At 35.4% G+C, this 21102-nt stretch overlaps 1 protein-coding gene across 4 annotated transcripts in view; it reads left to right on the top strand.

Moving 5' to 3' along the window:
- The window catches only part of PIBF1 (progesterone immunomodulatory binding factor 1), a 201878-nt gene that overhangs the window by 40762 nt on the left and 140014 nt on the right, over window positions 1-21102 (top strand). For all 4 annotated transcript variants that reach the window (XM_019437172.2, XM_019437173.2, XM_053898793.1 and 1 more), the window contains exons 7-10: window positions 3704-3812; window positions 4076-4257; window positions 5422-5547; window positions 20277-20375. In XM_019437172.2, coding sequence (XP_019292717.2) covers window positions 3704-3812; window positions 4076-4257; window positions 5422-5547; window positions 20277-20375 — 516 coding nt within the window. The remainder of the gene's footprint in view (window positions 1-3703; window positions 3813-4075; window positions 4258-5421; window positions 5548-20276; window positions 20376-21102) is intronic.

Below are 21102 nucleotides of genomic sequence, written 5' to 3'. Positions count from 1 at the left end.
TAGCAGTTAAAAAAATTAAACTAGATCTGGGTGTATCTATATGGACAAGTCAAATGGAATACTATATTTTAAAAAGTGTATCCATCTTGTTTTTAATTTTTAAGTTAAAAAAAAATTTTAAGTTTATTTATTTGGGGGGGTGGGGGGGGAGAGATAGAGAGAGAGAGAGAGAGAGAGAGAGAGAGAGAGAGAGAGAGAGACCCCCAAGCAGACTCCACGCTGTCAGTGCAGAGCCCAATGTGGTGCTCAAACTCACAAACCATGAGATCGTGATCCGAGCCCAAACCAAGAGTCTGATGTCTAACTGATTGAGCCACCCAGGCGCCCTAAATTTTTTTATTTTAAAAAGATGTGTCCACCTTTTTTTTTTTTAAAGCAATTTCTTACTTTCTGGCATAACATAATTTTCTCAGGTCTATTTTCTAATTTCATTGCCTCAGACCTTCCTCTATGAGTCCTGGTTCCTTTTAGTGAGAAATACTATTTAGAAATTAAGATTTGGGTGCTGGTCATTGATACATTGGTCATTGTTTCTAAGCCCTTTCAGTAAAGAGGTGATTAGAGAGGGAGTTGGGAGGATGGCTTAACACAGTACAGATAAAATCATACCGATACCTCTAATTCCAATTCAGTACCATAGTAGCTAATTGAAGGGGCTTCAACTGTCCAAATATGGTACAACTTGAGTATCAAAATGAATATTAACAGTAATGAATTATAATTTGTTGACTAGAATAAGAATCCTGAGTGCATGCTAATAATAAATAAGAGTTTTTACAGTGGAATGCCAACCAATAAATATATATGCATATTATAATTACCGTTTTGTAACCTCATAATACTATTTGATTCAGAATCATCAGTGGAAGCTAAAACCATTGGGTAAAAGTATATTCAGGAGCAAAATATATATTCTCAAAGTATGTTTCCCACGGATTACTTACTAATCACAGAGGGCAAAAAAGTACTTTTATATTTGAGTACTTTGGCAGATACCACTTTAAACAGGTGACTAAGGTTATTTTCACCAGTCATAGGACATAATGACATCATGGCTGCTTTGTGTACTAAGGCTTTATGTACTCTTTATGTGCCTCTCTGTGTACTAAGGCTTTATGTACTCTATGTGACATACTGAGGACACATTATCACAGGTGTAGTGTTTCGGCCCTAAATGCTTAACCTGAATCTAATTACAGGGAAACATCAGACAAATGAAAATTGAGTGACATAAAACAACTGGCCAGGGGTGCCTGGGTGGCTCGGTCGGTTGGGTGTCCGACTTCGGCTCAGGTCATGATCTCACTGCCCGTGAATTTGAGCCCTGCGTCGGGCTCTGTGCTGACCGCTCAGAGTCTGGAGCCTGTTTCAGATTCTGTGTCTCCCTCTCTCTCTGCCCCTCCCCTATTCATGCTCTGTCTCTCTCTGTCTCAAAAATAAATAAATGTTGAAAAAAAAAATTAAAAAAAAAAAAAAAGCAACTGGCCAAATAGACTTTCTCTGTCTTTTACAACGTTGACTAAGGAACTGCTCAGGGTTAAAGGATACCAAAGATACATGACATCCAAATGCAATGTATGATAATCCATTGGATCCTATACTGGGAAAATGCCAATTGGGACAATTGACAAAATTGGAAAATGGATTATATATTAGATATTGTATTAGGGCTAATTATACTGGGATTATATCAAAGAATTTTTTTAATCTTAGAAAATCCACACCAAATTATTCAGGGATAAAGGGATTTAATGTCTGCATATACCTCTTAAATAGTTAAGGGGAAAAATTGCACACGTGTCTGTGTGTCTGTGTGTATAGTGATGTATATGTGTATATGCACGTATCTATATTCATTCACATATATGAACAATAGGGAGAGAATAAATATGACAAAGTAATACTCAGTAAATATTACAACGTAAATATGACAAAATGTTAACATTTGGTGAGTAAGAGTTTTTTGTTTTTTTGTTTTTTAAGTTTATTTATTTATTTTGAAAGAGAGCAAGCAGGGGAGGGACAGAGAGAGGGGGAGAGAGAATCCCAAGCAGGCTCTGCAGTGTCAGAGCCCAACACAGGGCACTGTGGAGCCCAACACAGGACTCAAACTCACAAACCCTTGAGATCGTGACCTGAGCTGAAATCAAGAGCCCAATGCTTAATAGACTGAGCCACCCAAGCACCCTGAGTAAATGTATTAAAAAAACAATATGGAGACACTAAATTTATCGTTGTATCTAGGGGATGATAAAGGAACAGTGAGGAATATGTAGGACTTTAAGTTTACCATAGTGTCTTATCTATTTAAAAAGCAAAATAAAACTTTAATGCAAATGGAGACCAATGTTAACTATTTTCAACTGTGGATAGTGAGGTCATGGATGTTTTGCTATATCGTGTTTTGTACTCATTTTTTACACTGAAAAATCATAGCAAAGGAAGCATGATCATTACCATGTGAGAATACAAACATTTGCTGTAAATGCACAAAACACTTAACGTATACCAAAATATTGATACTCTCAGTCATCTTTAGTGAGTTTATGGATGATTGTTATTTTATAACTTGTGCTTTGCTCACTTTTCTTCAATAAACATGACTTTGTTAACCAAAAGAACAGTATCTTTCTAAACCAGTTTTGAAAATCTAATGAAAAACAAAAAACAATTCTTAACATCCATCTGCATTGGAAATACCAGGTGGGTAGATGAAATCTGTTGAAGTACAAAGGAACTGATTCTGACTAGAGAAGATAAATTGAGTTAGGAAGTCTTTATTTCTGCTTACTTTTTAAGATACCTGTTGGAGGTTTGTTCTAATTCTTGGTTTCAGTGTTTGGGGTCAAGAGCTTGTCTGCAAATGGAAATTAGAATCTCTGGGCAATCTTAAACAATTTGTGAATGAAATAGTCACAAGAATCCCTCCTTTTGTATCTGCTATGCAATCTGAGTGATGAATTAGGGGCTTTTTGATGCTAACTGAACCGAAAGCCTAGAGCCACATATAAATTATTTAAAAGTTTGGCTTCAAGATAAGATTAATGATGATTAGTGAAAAGATACCGCTGTGTACCTTAGAAGGTATTCTTATGTATTTTGCTGGGTAGTGTAGTTTACATATTTATTTTTTAAAGATAACAAATTTACATTTATATATATGAACAGTCTTAAAACCTTGCTTTGAAAAGCAGACACTTTATTGTTCACAAAATGACACTAAAGCCCCACTGCTGGTATTTCTCTTTGGTTTCCTGAAACATAAATCAGCCCCTTTTTTTGTTGGTTTTTTGTTGTTGTTGTTTTTGGGTTTTGGGTTTTTTTGTTTTTTTTTCTTTTTCTTTTTTTTTTTTTTTTTTTTTTGAGAGAGAGAGAGCACGCACAAGTGAGGGAGGGGCAGAGAGAGACAAAGAGAGAGAGAGAGAGAAAGAAGCAGGGCTTACCTGAAGTGGGGCTCGTGCTCACCCAAAGTAGAGCTTGTGTTCACCCGAAGCAGGGCACAAGCTCACCCAATGAGGGGTTCGACTCAGGAATCCTGATGTGAGATCATGACATGAGCCCAAGTCAGATGCTTAACAACCGAGCCACCACCCAGTGCCCCCAGCCCATTTTTAAATGTTGATTATAAAATTGGATATAAAATGTACCTATGTATTTGAATTTTATTTTAGTAAAAATAAATAAGTGTATTTGAATTTTATAGTGAGCGTGATGCCCTTGAACAGGAAATAATTGAGTTAAGGAGAAAACATGAAATACTTGAAGCCTCTCACATAACTCAAGCTAAAGAAAGAAATGAATTATCAAAAGAGGTAAGCTCATAGAGTCATGTGTATTTTATCATACGGTGATTGTGGGCACAGCCCAGGGCAGAATTGTGGGAGGGACATTTTTCCTTTTTGATGTAGTTAACAGAAAAAGGGACTTCAGTAGCTCTGTTTGAATGGGAAATTGCAAAGTAAGAATTAGCTTTTTATGTGGTGAGTGAAAGCATAAGTGAAAGAAAATATTACAGTAAACCCTGAAAAGTAAGACGAAGTTGCTCTGGACACTGTCTGTCTCTGCCCATATGTAGGTAACCACCTTACAACAAACTGTTACTTTACTGCAAAAGGATAAAGAGTATCTCAGTCGCCAAAACATGGAGCTTAGTGTTCGCTGTGCCCATGAAGAGGATCGCCTTGAAAGACTTCAGGCTCAACTTGAAGAAACCAAAAAGGCTAGAGAAGAGATGTATGAAAAATATGTAACATCCAGGCAAGATTTGCATTATTTTTCACATAAATAGATACAAATTAGCACCATTTTCTCTGAGGGAACTCTTAGCTTGGGGAAGAACAGTGATTTTTTTTTTTTTAATTATATTGGACTATATTAAAATAACAGTTCATTTTGTTTCCTTTTAATATATTCTTATTCTAGTTGACTTTTTCTTAAGACATAGTTTTATTTTTTTCCCAATAGTGAAAAGACTACTTCTTTTGGGTCGGTGTATATATGCTATAATTCTTGTTGTTGTTATGACATAACCTTTTTGTCTACAACTAAGATCTCTATGTAAGTGTTTTTTGAAAGAAAAGATGTAAGTATCTTTGTGAAAGGATCTTTTGAAAACAGTCTAATTGTGCAGAGCCTAAGCTGACCTTCTCCTGACTATGTGAAACCTAAGAAGAATGAAGGGACGGCATTGCATACACACTCCGGAATCAGACTCCTGCATTTTGATCCTGTCTTCTCTCTTCAACTAGATGTATAAGCTATTAGAGTTATAGTATATATATAGTATATATAGTACATATACACGTATGTATGTGTGTGTGTATGTATGTGTGTATATATATGTATATATATATATATATGTATATAGTTATAGTCCTTATAATCCTTGAGATATTTATTTTTATCAGCACATCCAAAACTAAAACAAATTTAAAATTTAATCCTTTAAAAGTTCACACATTCATAACTTTTTCCCTGGTCTGTGGAATTTTTCATGTGTTCGTGCTCCTGCTAATGGCCTAGGTAATGCTTTGACTTTGCTCAGAAATCACAGTGGTTGTGGTTGTTGTGCTTTAGAAGGAAAGGTTTTACAGTCAATTAGAGTCATTTTCGTTTTGTTTTTAATTTTGTCTCTCAACATGTACAACACCAGATTATGTTTAAATCAAGGGCATTCCATATACATCAGTTTTCAGGTCTTTAGCCATATGCATTAAAAACTATTAATATGATATTTTTAAGGATGAGCACATTTTATATAGTAATTAAGCCTTTGAGGCAATATATCTAACAACTATGTTTTTCAGATAACATTGTATATAGAACTTACTTGACATAAGATAATAAATCTAACACAAAGCATAAAAGTACGTTTCTTTTACAGAAACAAAATTCATGGATATTATCTTTGACTCCTTGCAGAGACCATTATAAAACAGAATATGAAAATAAACTACATGATGAACTGGAACAAATCAGATTGAAAACTAATCAAGAAATTGATCAACTTCGAAGTGCCTCTCGGGAAATGTATGAACGGGAAAACAGGTATAAAAGAAGTAGGAAATTATTTCTCTTTGAAGCTTATTAAACTATTTCTATGACATCAAATCTAAATAAAATGGAACATTAAAGTTCTAAGGTCTTTGGTAACTACCTCAGAAGAGGGTTTATCAGACCTTAAGGTAAGCCTCTTTACTCAGGTATTCCCATTATCTCTTCATTATCTTGGGAACTTGTCTTTTTGCCTTTAAGGGTTCATATTGAGGACAGAGATGAAAAGGGAATAAGAGATGCCAGTAGTTCTTCCCATAACATGCCAATGATTTCTGCAAGAAATTTTTTAAAACTGGAATAATAATATGAAATCTCACATATGCCTCATTATCTGCTGGCCCTGACAGATATATTAAATAATCTTGAAGATGAATAATTTTTATTCATTTTAATCACTTTTAGATTAGTATATATACGGTTCCCTTAGTCAGTGATTGGCAGTATTAGGGTGAAATAAATGCTACTTATTTCAACAGTAGTTTGTTTTGTTTTTTTTTTACTATCATTATACTTCATTATACTATCACTATACTATATTATACTATGATTATACTTCATATGGCTTTTGAAAGTTTATATTTTAGTGGGAAAATTATTTTGAAATTGACTTGTCTCATACTAGTTTATCAACACTGATTTGAGTGTATGATATTTTGAAGTTTGCCAACAAGCAAGACTTTAAATCAGACTTAATTCTATAATTATCACTGTAACATGTTGTTCTACTAGGAGTATAGTAGCAAAAACTTTGAGGGTTCCTCCCCTCAATTCCAGGCAAAAAAAGCTGGAATTTTACCTACTGTGTTAATGTAGTTGGCCTCTACTAGGGAAAATCTGTAAGAACTACATGTGCAGAATTAGCCTTTGGGTAGAAAACCAGCAAAGATAACTTTTTAAATCGCTGTTAAATTGTTATTTTAATAAAACAGATTGAGAGAGATTTTTATGATAATGTTGAAATCCTTTTGAGCAGTTAAATAATTGGACAACCTCTTGCAAAAAAATGAAACTGGACCACTATCTTACACCACACATAAAAATTCGTTCAAAATAGATTAAAGACTTGAATGTGAGACCTGAAACCATAAACCTCCTAGAAGAAAACATAGGCAGTAAGCTCCTCAACACCAATCTTGACAATGATTTTTTGAATCTGACAACAAAAGCAAAAAATGGCTTTCCAGTTTTCCCAACACCATTTACTGAAAAGACTCCTTTATTTCTGGGCTTTCCATTCTGTTCCATTTATCTATGTGTCTGTTTTTATGCCAGTGCCATACTATTTTGATTATGTTCATTTTGTAATATAAGTTGAAATCAGGGAACATGATGCCTTCAACCTTGTTCTTCTTTCTCAAGATTGCTGTGGCTATTGGGGGATTTTTGTGGTTCGATACAAATTTTAGGATTTTTGTTCTAGTTTAGTGAAAAATGCCATTAGAATTTTTATAGGGATGGGGCGCCTGGGTGGCGCAGTCGGTTAAGCGTCCGACTTCAGCCAGGTCACGATCTCGCGGTCTGTGAGTTCGAGCCCCGCGTCAGGCTCTGGGCTGATGGCTCGGAGCCTGGAGCCTGTTTCCGATTCTGTGTCTCCCTCTCTCTCTGCCCCTCCCCCGTTCATGCTCTGTCTCTCTCTGTCCCAAAAATAAATAAAAAACGTTGAAAAAAAAAAAATTAAAAAAAAAAAAAAAAAAGAATTTTTATAGGGATTGCGTTGAATCTATAGCTTGTTTTTGGGTAGTGTGGACACTTTCCCAATCATTCTAATCCATGAGCATGGAGTATCTTTTGATGTATTTGTGTGTTTATTCAGTCAATCATAGAGGATATAAACTATATTTTTTAAATGTACATTTGGTAAGTAATTACAAATTAAATACCTGTTTAACCACCATCCAAATCAAGAGTCAGTGTCAGCACCACAAAAATGTCTTTGAGACCCTTTCTGCTTAACTCCTTCCTTCCATAAAGATAACTACTATTCTGATTTTTATACTAACTTTCTTGCTTTTTCTTGTACTTTTATTATCTAAATTACCAGTAAATATATATGTCTGAGAAATATAGTTTAGTTTTCATATTATATTAGTGTCACATAAAGGGATCATGCTGTAGGTATTCTTTTGTGGCTATATGTGATTCTTCATGTAACCTTTTTTTAAGATCCATATGCTGTTGCATTTAGCTGTTCATGGTCATAACTAAAGTATGCCATTTTTATGAATTCATGCTTAGGACAACAAGGACATTAGGAGATTAGAGAGAGATGCATACAGAGAGATTAAAGAATGTCAAAACAAATTCTTCCATCTTTTTCAAAATTTTGGTTAGTCCCAGCCCTGTATTGGGTAAAAAGTTTCCTCTACCTTGTGGTCACTTGCTGGTAGGGTTCAAAATGCAGACCAAAAGAAGAGATATAAGCCTACTATATACCAAGGTTGATGTTAGAAAAGTTTACATTTGAGCTCTCCCAGCACTGTATTCACTTATTTAGCAAACATTTGTTGAGATCCACCATATGCCATAGATACATCAGGGACCTCTGTCTTCATGAAGTTGGTTTTCTAATAGACATAAAGACAGTAGAGAAACAATAATTATAATGATAATGGAGAAAATGACAACACAGGATGAGACTATATAGAATCAGGGAAGACGTCACTGCAGAAGAAATACCCATGCTGATACCTGCATGATGACTAAGTGTAAGATGCAGGTTAGGGAAGGGAAAGGAATTGGGCAATGAATGTTCAGCATGTATAAAACCTGGAGATTATACAATATGAAGCTTTTTGAACAAACTGAAAATAATTCCATATTACTTGAGTGTAGACTGAGTTCTAAAAGATAAAACAGAAGAGGGAAACAGAGGTCCAGATCATGTATTTGGAGCATTGTCTAAGTAAGACCAATGGGGAACAATGGAAAGATTTTAAGAATATGCATTATATGATCCAATTTTATATAAAAAGATTTCTCTGCAATGTGGAGAGAGTAGAGAAGTAAAGTATATGACCACAGACATAAAGGCCACTTTTTGAGGTTGGTTCTGCTACCAGAATGAGAAATGATAGAACGGGATTATAGCAATAGAGATGGAGAGTAATGGGCCAGATTGAAAACATTTCTGGGAGGCAGAACCAACAGGATTCAGTGACTAGATTGGATTAGGGAGTGAGAAGATGTTAAGTATGTCATCAAGTTTCTGGATTGGGTAGCTAATGTGGATGATGATGCAATTTTTAAAATATTAGGGGAAAAAATAAGGCTTTAATAGGAAAACAAGGTAAATTTAGTTTTATTTTATTTAAAGTTTTTGTGTAATATAAACAGAAAAATTGACTGTATAAGGTTCTGAATCTCAAGAGAAGGGTCTGGGCATGAGATAGACCTGTGGCATAGGTGATATTATTTCTGTTTTACACATAAGTACTTTTAGTCCTGTGACTCAATTCTGTTACAGATTTTATAGGCTTTTATTGACTGGCTTATTAACCTTAAAATATATGGGATTGTTTCTTTGATAGCATGCATAATTATTTCCAGATAACCCACATAGCACATAAACTTTGGTATTACAATCATTTTGAGAATTTCCTGATTTTTCAGTTTTTTGTTCTTTTTAAAAATCCTTTAAAATGCATGGCAACATAGATTTAGACAAGTTAGCCCTTATTCTCTAGGATGCTTGATACAGGTAGGTTGGGAAATAGCTGACAGAACTATTTGTAGAAGCATGGAAACAAAAAGCAGGTTTCCTTTTCCCCAATATTGTTCTGCCTCCATATCCACATCAAAATGGATACCACCTAACCAGGAAATTCCTGGGATCCCGGCCTCTGCCCTGGAACCCCGGGCAGGCACTGTACCCAGAATGACCCCATGGATATTGAAACCAGAGTGGGCATTTGCCACCAGGTGGCGCCAGACTGCAGCCCAGATCCAAATGGATTTGAATTGCACAAGGACCCCTAGCTGTAGGGCTCACCTTTGTCATTTTTTTAACCTCACAGTAATCCAACTCTGTATTTTATATGGCTGAATCTTTTTGAATCACAGTTTCTTCATTATGGCAGGATTTAACTGTACTTAGTGCTTGTGTCTCACTAGTCTTCATAAAGTAAAAATAAATTATAAATTATTTCTTTTGAAATCTCATAATAGGAGTTAAAACAGACGAAGTACTTACACTTGCATGTTTGTACTTAGTCTTTTTACCTCTCCCCCCATAAACATTTTTAGAAGAAAATTAAATAAGATTAAAGAAATATTTTATGGCCTTGGTTTGTTTTCTATACATTGGGGGATATTAAGAGAGTGCCTTTTATTTTCTCCTCTTAGATGTGTAAGAGAAAGATGGAACACATGCCAGCTGATCTTGGCATCTATCCCTGCAGTCATACCGTAGTTTGTGAAGTGAAGGGGAAGAGAGCACAAGAGACAAAGACTTAAGAAAAGGCAGAAATAAGCAAAGAAAGAATTTGGGTATTTGGATACATCAAAAGTACTGTAGTTGGGATTATAACGTGTATGTATGTATGCTTTGCTCAGTCTGGGAGTTGGGCTTCTTGTCTTCTGTTGCTTTAAAATGTAGTTTGCCGCTGTGGGAAATAGTGAAACTCACTCTGGTGGTGAGATTCTTCTATAAATAACTTCTTGCTTAGTAGGTATTTTGTGACTGAAATGTACAGACCCTCTTATACATTTGGAAGAAAAGCTTTATTCCTGAACAGGGAGTATATTATGAAAAAGATTTGGATCAAAAGACTAAACTTAAATTCTGGCTCTGCCAGTAAATCTGCTTAATATCCCTGAAGTTTAATTTACTCTTTTATAAAGTGAGCTAATAGTACTGTTTCACAGAGTGATCTGTAAGGTCTCAATGAGATAATGTATATGAAAAGTACATTATAAATTATAAAGCTATGTATAAGTAGTACTTATTCTGATACCTTTTATCTGTAGGCAGTATTTTAAGTTTTTTTCTTTTATCGATTTGTTGACAGTATTAAAATGAAGATTGTATAAAAGTCACTGATAACATTATGAAATTATTATCATTAGAAGGCACTACTATAAAGTATGTAATGAATCTTAAGTATTGGGGCACCTGGGTGGCTCCGTTGGTTAAACGTTCGACTTCAGCTCAGGTCATGATCTCGTGGTCTGTGAGTTCAAGCCCCATCTCGGGCTCCTGGAGCCTGCTTCGGATTCTGTTACCCTCTCTCTCTGCCCTTCCCCACTCATATTCTCTCTCTCTCTCTCTCCCTCCCTCCCTCCCTCCCTCCCTCCTCTCTCTCCCTCTCTCTCTCAAAAATAAACATTAAAAAAAATAAATTAAAAAAATCTTAAGTATTGATCTCCATAGCATTGAACCATTTTCCTTAAATGACATGATACAGACATGCAGGTCTGTATGCCCTTTGTTTCAGTCTAAATTTCTACATAAAATCCTAACATATTTGTTCCTAATTAATACTATGAGGTAACAAAAAGGAAATAAATTCATCTGATTAAGTTTTTCCAAAAGTAAAACTACCTTGACCTAAGGTGGTCTCATAATTGTGAACCCAGAAAGAACTATTCTCATAGTGATCCTGTAAAAAGGAGAATGAGTTTGTTACAAGTATTACGCTTTTGAAAAAGTCAAACCAGTAGGGAAAGGGAGATCAAAAATATGCTTTTAAATGTGACAGTATTGCTTTAGTGATTTTATTTTCCCACCATATCAGTAAAATCCATCTTGATCAGAATTTATCATCTTCCAAAAGTACTCAAGAAGAAACTTAATGACATAAACTTGAAGTTTGTGTCAAATATTGGAGTGATATTAAACATCTTCAATCCAAGTTTATTTACAAAGGTTAGTTGAGTATATATAATGCATTAGAATAGATGAATCGAGGGGCGCCTTGGTGGCTCAGTCAGTTAAGCATCCGACTTGGGCTCAAGTCATGATCTCCCAGTTCGTAGGTTCAAGCCCCACATCGAGCTCTGTGCTGACAGCTCACAGCCTGGAGCCTGCTTCAGATTCTGTCTCCCTCTGTCTCTGCCGCTCCCCCCCTTGCACTCTCTCTCTCTGTCTCTCAAAAATAAATAAATGTTAACAAACAATTTTAAAAAAGAATAGATGAATCTGAACCAGTATATTCAGGCTCCATTCATCATTTTAAAAGTGTATGTCCTCAATTGGTGCTTCAACAAACTTCTTTTGTTCATGTCTGACCAGGTGTCTGAATAATTTTTTAAGTTCTTAGATGGAAAAACTTAAGAATATTCAGCGTGTCTTTTTAGTTAGATTATTCTGGAAGTATATGGCTTTACAGATAACTCAGGATCTTCTCAAAGAGTTACAAATGAAATTTTATTGTTAGCTATATTTTATTATTAACTATCTTTTTATGCCTATAAGTGATTACCATATGTGTTCACTGCTTAATTAATAATATTTAATTATTTCAAGGTGTACAGGGTGTTCCAGAGAAGAAGTAAGGTGAGTTCAGGTTATGCAAGAACTTAAATATAACTATTGTGTATATATAGCTCATAGGGTAGCAAGGCAGGTAGTAACATTCAGGATAGGGTGAGGTTTTTAAAAGCCCTGATGTTAATAGGGAATTCTTGGAAATTTTATAGAAAAAGAGTAATGTGATATATTCATTTTTTGTAACTAGTTACGGTGTCGGGAGGATTATAATTGAAGAGGGCCCAGAGGCAGGGAGATTGGTTAACAGACTATTGCAAAGCTTAAGTGAAGCTGAGAAATGGAAGGAGAGAATACAAGCTGATTTTAAATAGTATTTGGGTGAAAGAATTGACACCACCTGATGACGGACAGGAAGTGGACGTCAGACATGACTTCATCTTTTCTACTTTGCCGGTCTCAGAGAGATGGTTGGTCAGGCACAGCTAGTAACCCAAGGTTTCAGACAAGATTTAGAAAGGAGAATAACCATTCCTGATCTTTCACAGGTACAGCAGCTCTAACCAAGCCTAAAAGTATTTGTGTGACATGACATTTAGTACCAGAAATTTTTCTCTTTTGCATCCCAGATGTCACTCCCCTCAGCCCTAAAGTGCAAGAAGGGTATTAAACTGCTGAAGCCCCTCCAGCAGTCTTCTCTGTTTCTGCAGGATACCCTTGTATATATTGTCATTTTCTTTTTATACAATAAAAAAACCTTGGGAAGCATAAACCCTAATTATTATTCTCTAAATGAATATCTTCATAACTTTTTTAAAAAATTTTTTAACGTTTGTTTATTTTTGAGAGACAGAGACAGAGCATGAACATGAGCAGGGGAGAGGCAGAGAGAGAAGGAGACACAGGATCTGAAGCAGGCTCCAGGCTCTGAGCTGTCAGCACAGAGCCTGACCCATGGCTTGAGTCCACAAACCATGAGATCATGACCTGAGCTAAAGTCAGACACTTAACCAGCTGAGCCGCCCCATCTTCATAATTTTTAATGTAGCCTTTCATATTTAGATAACATACTAACTAGCTACTATTTATGGGGTGCCTATTACATATCAAGCGTTGTACTCAACACTCTATATACATTGTAGAGAGAATTAAATGGGACATTTTATGAGGTTGTAGGTACTAGTATCCCTGTTTTGGAAATGAGGAAACAGACACAGTGAGTGTGATTTGCCTATGATTACAGACTATTTAAATGGTAAAACTAGATACATCTGATTCTACAGTGCAATGCAGATTCCCATGTTACTGGTCAAGGCTATAAAAACTGATAAAAGATCTCTTAGCAAAATGGTAATTTTGGCGGTAATTTATTTGAGAAAGAAATTTGGTTTTTTAAGAGAGTTTCAAACCCCACTTTATACTTCAGGGCTGAGTGTGAATCATTAGAACTTCATAAAGGCATTTATAATTTTGAAAATTAGTAAATAGGCCTTTATTTTTCCATAAAATAGTATGATTTTTTTTGCTGAATCTATCTCTCTTTACTACTTACCTAAAGCCCAACCTCTACTTGTAACAAGAGCATCTTCTCCTGCTCAAAGACACAGCTCCAACAATTATCTCCTTTGAAGAAAGGAAAAGGTTTTCCTTTTCTACCAACTATTCCCAACTATTGTTACTAACAAACATTATTTCTCCCATCTTTAAAAAAAAACTTATTTTTTAATTGCCACTTCCTCCTGTAGCCACTGGCTCATTTCTTTGTTTCCCTTTGTAACCAAATTCCTGCAGTTTTATATATTCATTCTTTACCCTCGTTTAAAAAAAAATCTGTTACCAAGGGGGCACCTGGGTGGCTCAGTCGTTTAAGTGTCCGACTCTTGATCTCAGTTCAGGTCTTGGTCTCAAAGTTGTGAGTTCAAGCCCCGTATTGGGCTCCATGCTGGGTGTGAAGGCTACTTTAAAAAAGAAATAATAATCTATTACCAAGCTTTTGCTTCCCTGTGCCGCTCTAACAAAGCCATTCTTATCAAAAACTCCAGAGACCTTCATGTTGCTGAAAATCTAGTTGTCACATTCTCAGTTCCTATCTTACTTGACCTGTCAGCAATATTTCATACAGTTGACCACTCCTCACTCTTGGAAACATATCTTTGACTTTCAAGATAACTACACTTTGATTTTGCCCCTTTCTTACTGGCTATACCTACTCACTCCCTTTTCTGGTCCTCTTCATCTCCTTGTCATCTTTTGCAGCTAGCTGCCTTCATGGCATTTCTATTTGTTTATCTGGTAAGCATTTTAAATTTAATATGTGCAAAAAAAAAAAATTAATATGTGCAAAAGTACACGTCTGTCCCTCCAACCCTGCTCTACCTTTAGTCTGCCCCAGATCAGTTACAGATAACTCATTTCCTCTTAGAGCAAAAATTTTGAAGTCATCAACCTCTTCTCTTTCTTCACATTCTGTCTTCTATTCATCAGCAAATGCTTTTAGTTGTGTCTTCAAAATTTATGATTCTCTTATCATCTCACAGACACCATCTTGATCCAAGCTACCATTATCTCTTGTCAGAATTACTGCAAGATTTTCTTAAGTGGCCCCCCAGCTTCCTTCCTTGCCCTCACAGGTCTGTTCTCAGTACAGTTCCTGTTAAACTGTAAATCAAATTGAATTATTGTTCAACTGAAAAGGTTCCCTATCCAAATGAGTACAAGTTTAAATGATTATCATGCCCTGGGATACTGTGTGATCAGTTCCCAGTTATCCCGTCCTCATCTTACTACTCTATTCTAGTCCCTTGTTTACTCACACTGCTCCTGTTCCCTTAACCCATAGGCAGGCTCTTCAGGTCCCTTATGTTTACAGTTTCCACTGCTTAACCTTCCACTCCTGGGTATTCTAGAGCCTTGTTTCCTTACTTTCTCCATGTCTTTAGATGTTACCTGCTTTCTGATGTCTGTCTTGACCACCCTGTAGAAAACTGTGGAATTCCTCATCCTTCCACACCTCCTGCCCACTAGCCCCTTCTTTGCTTTGTTTTTCTCCAGGGCACTCAGGACTTAATAACATATTTTGATTTCTTTCACACGATTTTTTTTTAAGTTTTTTTTAATGTTTATTTATTTTGAGAGAGAGAAACAGCACGTGAGCAGGGGAGGGACAGAGAGAGGGGCAGCATCTGAGGAAAACCCCAGGCTCAGAGCTGTCAGCACAGAGCTTGATGTGGGGCTCGAACTCACGAGCCTTGAGATCATGACCTGAGCCGAAGTTGGATGCTTCACTGACTGAGCACCCAGACACCCCATCAGCTAATTTTTAAACCTTAACACATAAATGGATTTTAAATAAGTTTTTGCATTTTGATACTTACATTTTTCATAACTTCTTTTAAACCATAGTTTGAGCCAGATATTTATCTACTCTAGGATGAAGTTTTCACATCTATAAAATGAACAAAAAATTTGCTTGAGCACCAACTAAATTGAAACGATAGGAAAATATAGTATGTTCAGTGAAAAGTAATCTCAAAAAATTTCTTCTCTGGAAATGCATAGCTTCCCCCCAAGAAATTATGTTACATACAATTTCCACTTTGCTTTTTTTTTGTTATATCCTTCCTAGTCATCACTTTTCAACAACTATGTTAAGTAAAGGAACAATTATTGGTCATTTGATTATAAACGGCAGATAATCCACTTGCAACCCTTCTTGTTTATGCCATCTTAAAAACAATGGCTTCAGATATGGAAATGAGCAGTTTTATATGTTGTCCAGGAAGACTCATCTGGAGGCAGAAGTGATTAATTCAGATACTTTCCCTGTAAATAAGCTTGTCATGTAAATAGCCTGTTTCAGTCCCTTTTTTGTTCTAACTGGAAAGAATGTATTCACTTTTATTAACCAAAAATATTTTTATATGGAGGCAGGAGAATGGATTGCTTAGTTGTGCCTAGGGAGCTCTTCTGACATCCATGTTTTTTTCACTATTTATTCTTGGTAAATTTCAAGTTCTGAGACATTAGTGGTGTTTATTCAGGCCAAGCATGCCCTTGGCATTCCCAAACTCTGATTTGTTCCTATTAGAATTTCAAAGGTTCCTAACGTTTTTCTCATTCTTGCAAAATGAGAAAGTTTTCTTGCCAAACTTTTCAAGTATAAATTTGATTTGTCATATTGGCACCATGAAATTTATCTTCTAGTAGTAGGAAAGTATGTTCCATGTACAGAAATACATTGTTACATTTTGTACTGAGGTTTCAGGTTTTGGTTGTAAGATAATTCTGGATAAACTTTAATATATCAAGTTTTGAAACATTAGTTTGCATAGGAAATACATCTGTTTTATTGTAATATTACGATTCTCTTATTTAGTGAAGTAATGAATACTTAACTCTTCAAGTTTCTTGTTTGAAGGTCATAGTTGAAATGATGATATCTTCCAGTTTTTGTCCCCGTAATTCCTGCTTTATGCTTATTTCTCTGACATAGTTATTAATAGCACCCTCTTTCACTCTTAAAAATGCCTCAAGTTGAAAAATACATTGTTTGGACACTAGTTATTATACTAGGGCTCTCAGTTTTGGCTTTACATAGGAATGATGGGATTTCTTTTCCCTTTTCTACCGTCTTTCCTCTCCGCCTCCTGTGCATAAATACAGGGTGGATGGGAGAGATAAGTATGTGTATCTCTGATATGTCCACATGAGAGATGGACTTCGTAGGATGTAACATGAAAGAATCGTGAAAAACATGAAAAAAAAATGTTAGCTTTCTAAAAGCATTTTTAAGAATGAAATATTTTAATTTTGTATTTAAAACATTCTAATTCTGGCCATTTGGCCAACTTCCAACATCATTCTTTATTATTATTCATTACATTTGATTATATATTCATTTGGACTTCTAAAACTTTAGCTTCTTTAACTTATACATGCTGCACATAGTCTCTATCAAATTTTTCAAGTTTGTCCTTTGAAGAACATTAGAATTCTTGCTCTTCCAAAACTGTATGTTGTTACATTTCTAATGCATTTAACATTTTTAAATGGATAATTTATTAGTTATATGGCAATTATGGTTTTATCTGTGGCCAGAATATAATCCTTCTGGTGTTTTATCAAACCAGTCTAAGTTTGAAGGAGCATGGGCTGTAAGAACAAGTTTTTATGTAATATAGTCGCAGTCTTTACGAAGCTTATTTTTAATTCAACATTTGTGCTACGAGATGACCATATAAATCTTATAATGACAGAATTTCCCAAGGAGACAACTTCTGTGACACAAAGGGAATCTTACTAAACGCAGCATGACATGATAAGGAGCGCGCACTCTAGAACCAGACAGCTCGGGTTTACATTTGGGCACCATCGCTCCCTTGCTGTGTGACGGTAGATAACTACTTCTCTGTGTTTCAGTCTTCTCCTTTGTAAAATGGAGATAATGAGACAACCTACACTTTGCGGGGTTGTTGTGAAGATGAAATGAGTTGTAGTATGTAAAATGCCTAAAATAGTTACTAGCACGTGGTAAGCATCTATATGTTTGTTATTACTATGATTGTCAGTGGAATATATTCGGTTTATGTCAGAAACCTTAAAGGTCAATTGATAATATTAAAGGCGTAAGTACTGTATCTCTATATTTATGTTAAAAGGAATTGTGAGCCTTCTTGTATGCAGGTTGTGTGTGAGTGGAGATGTGGAAGGTATGGAAACTGTTAGGAGATTAGGTTCACACAGAAATCTTACCAGCAGACATCTAGGAGAGAGCCTGTTGGTAGAAACCTCAGCCTCTAGCATTTTTTCAGACTCATTTTAGTTTTCTTTTTGTTTTTTTCTTCTTAATGTTTATTTATTTTTGAGAGAGAGAGAGTAGACGAGGGGCAGAGAGGGAGGCAGAAGATCAGAAGCGGGCTCTGTGCTGATAGCAGAAAGCCCCATGTGTGGTTTGAACTCACGAACGCAAGATCATGACCTGAACCAAAGTGAGATGCTAAAAAGAGCCACCAGGCACCCTAGTTTTCTTTTTTTAAATTGCCTTTTTTGTCCTTCAAGGTCCAACTTACATATCTTCCCTTCATACACTCACCTCTCTTCCTCCAATTAAAAATAATCAACTCTTCTTTGTGGCCTTGGAATTTTGTTTATGCTTTAATATAGCACTAACTATAGTTAGCTGGATGATATAGATTATAGCATGGTGAATGCACTAGGACCTTCTAATCATATCTCTGCTCACAAGCCCTTTTGTTAGTTTATTCTGGGTTTTATTTCATTCTCTGTGACTTGCTTTTATTTCTAATGCCCATTATTGCAGAAAGGAAATATAGTTAGGGACTGAAGCTTCTCCACCTACTAACTGTTCATGATTAATAGTACTATAATGGCAATCTACTTGGAATTTTGTTATTGAAATAACTTACAGAACAATGAAGCTATCTTTGAGAAATGAAAATTGCAACCAGTTTGTGATGACTTACTGACTGAAATATATAGATCATCTAGGAATGAAAAATACATCATTGTTTAATATACTTAAAGAATTTAATTCTGTCTATAAAATTAAATCTAATGTTTCCGTTAGTTTGATGATAGAATATTTTTTGAAGACCATTGCAATCAGGATGATGTCAGAAAATAATGACATGACGTTTTGTGATACCTATTTTAAAATGCACTTCCACTTAGAGAATAATATATAAAAGCTATTTTCTTCTTAATAAGTTATCTGTACTCCAGTTTTTTGTGAACTATTTATTTCTGGTTCATAAACCATTTGATTGAGGAGTCTCTGTTGGTTGATACGTTTTAAATTTTAACTTTGTTGTTAGTATCACAATGTAAAAGATGACATTTCATACTGGCACAGCAAGTAAGCATTTCTGTCCAATAGTTATTACATAGATTTATTTAAACGATGTGGATTTTCATGACTTTCTACTGATATTCTCCATGAATAATAAACACAAAACTCTAATACCCAATCCAGGTCTTTATGGGAGATATGGTAATATGATGTAAAAAAACACTTGCTTTAGCCAACTTGACAATAAATTATATTAAAAAAAACACTTTGTTTGCAGTAGACATGGTTGGACACAAATTAGAGCTTTAACATAGGCTGTGACTTAGAACTAGGTACTTTAAGCTCTTGAAGTTATAGTTTACTTCACTATAAAAAATGGTTAGAAAATAAACATACAGGATTTGTAGGAATTATATGAGCAAAATTATTTATGTTATACTCTATATTTATTTATAACTATGTTAGAGAAGTGGATTTTTAAAAAATTAAGTGGGTCTGTGAAAAAAAGCTTACTGTTGGTATTTTTCTTGATCCAGACTTCCAGTTTAAGAAAAAAACAAGATTTGATCTGTAAAGGCGCTCATATCTTGTTGTGCCATAACCTAATTATTCACTCTTGTTACCTTCTGCTTTTTGGACATTACCCTTAGATGTTATTAAATGTGTCGTTCAATTTCAGTTCCTGCTATCATCAGTACTATTAGTGGGTGCCTCACCTAACGCTCTGACTTCATACTTTCTTGAGCCCTACAGGAATATCGACTTAGCTTCACTTAGCTACTTCAGTGGTTACACCCTGGATCTTGGTATCCACTAAAATTCTATCCTGAGAAGTACTGTTCCACCTCCAAATCACCATTCTTTAGCAGCAATCTCTAGTCTTTTATCCTGTTTGTACACTACTTACATTTATCTGTTTGTCATCTTATCAGGACTACATGTCCTTTGTCTCTTCTTCTTCCTAACCTATCAGCCCTCAGTTCTCTTCTCTTCCATTCCTCTGTAAGTGAGATCCCAAGGGTCATCGCTTCAGCTAGCTCATATCCCATTTGTTCCCATTTTGACACTTGTGATCTCTATGTTATATTTTTGCATTTAAAATATTTTATAGAATATTTATTAACTTCTCAAGACCTCAGTTTTCTTGTGGGTACTGTGTGAGTAATTATACTTAGCTCATTAGATTATGGTAAGGATCAAACAAGTTATATATACAAACTGTTTAGCCTACCTTTAACCCACGTAGAGATAAGTTATGGAGAAAGATACTGGGACATTTAGAGGTAGACCATGTTTGCACCTGTACTAGTGTGTGTTGCTATAGAAATACCAAGCCAGGTAAATTCATATAATATCCACCTTAGGTCACCAACCTCAAGTGGGTCCTTAAGATTGTCAGATAGTCCACTCTAAGCAAGTACATTTATGAATCTTTAGGAAATAGATACTTATGTATTTGGAATAATTGAGTGTATACTTAAATTTTAGAAATCTCCGAGAAGCAAGGGATAATGCTGTAGCTGAAAAGGAACGAGCAGTGATGGCTGAAAAGAATGCTTTAGAAAAACATGATCAGCTCTTAGACAGGTAAGCATCCTGCATGTCTGGAAATGTTAAAACTCTTTGATTTTTGTTCCTGTTACTTTTGATTTTAGAAAAAATATTTCTAAAAGAAGTATATTTATTTCAAGTGAACTGTAGTTTACATGCATTGTTTTTATAACATATAATTGTGGCATAGACTAAAACAAGATAATAGAACAGTTCAGTCACTGTCCAGTTTCCTTATACCCCTTTTGTCCATCTCAACCACTGCTGCTCAAGAGACAAACACTTCCTCATTTCTGTCACCATAGCTTAGTTTCACTCTTCCTGGATTGAAAATAAATGGAATTGCACACGGTGTAATCTTTTGTGTCTAGCTTCTTTCATGCCACATTATATTTTCATCTATTTTGTTGTTGTATCAATAGTTCATTCCTTACTGTTGCTGGGTAGAAATGTACCACAGTTTGTTTATTCACTCACCTGTCAATGGACATTTAGGTTGTTTCCATTTTGGAGCTATCATGAATGAAGTTGCTGTGAAATTTTCTATAAAGTCTTTTGGGCATATGTTTTTATTTGTCTTAGATAAATTTTCTCTAACACTGGAATTGCTAGTCATAAAGTAGCTGGATGTTTTACTTTCAAAGAACTTACTGAGGGGTGCCTGGATGGTTCAGTTGGTTAAGCATCTAATTTCAGCTTAGGCCATGATCTCATGGTTCGTGGGTTCGAGCCCTGCGTCAGGCTCTGTGCTGGCAGCTCAGAG

The sequence above is a fragment of the Panthera pardus genome, unplaced genomic scaffold (assembly GCF_024362965.1).
Source record: "Panthera pardus isolate Hobbes unplaced genomic scaffold, ASM2436296v1 HiC_scaffold_1, whole genome shotgun sequence".
In the NCBI taxonomy this organism is placed as follows: domain Eukaryota; kingdom Metazoa; phylum Chordata; class Mammalia; order Carnivora; family Felidae; genus Panthera; species Panthera pardus.
The sequence above is the reverse complement of the archived record's forward strand: the minus strand, read 5'-3'. Positions and strand labels throughout refer to the sequence as shown.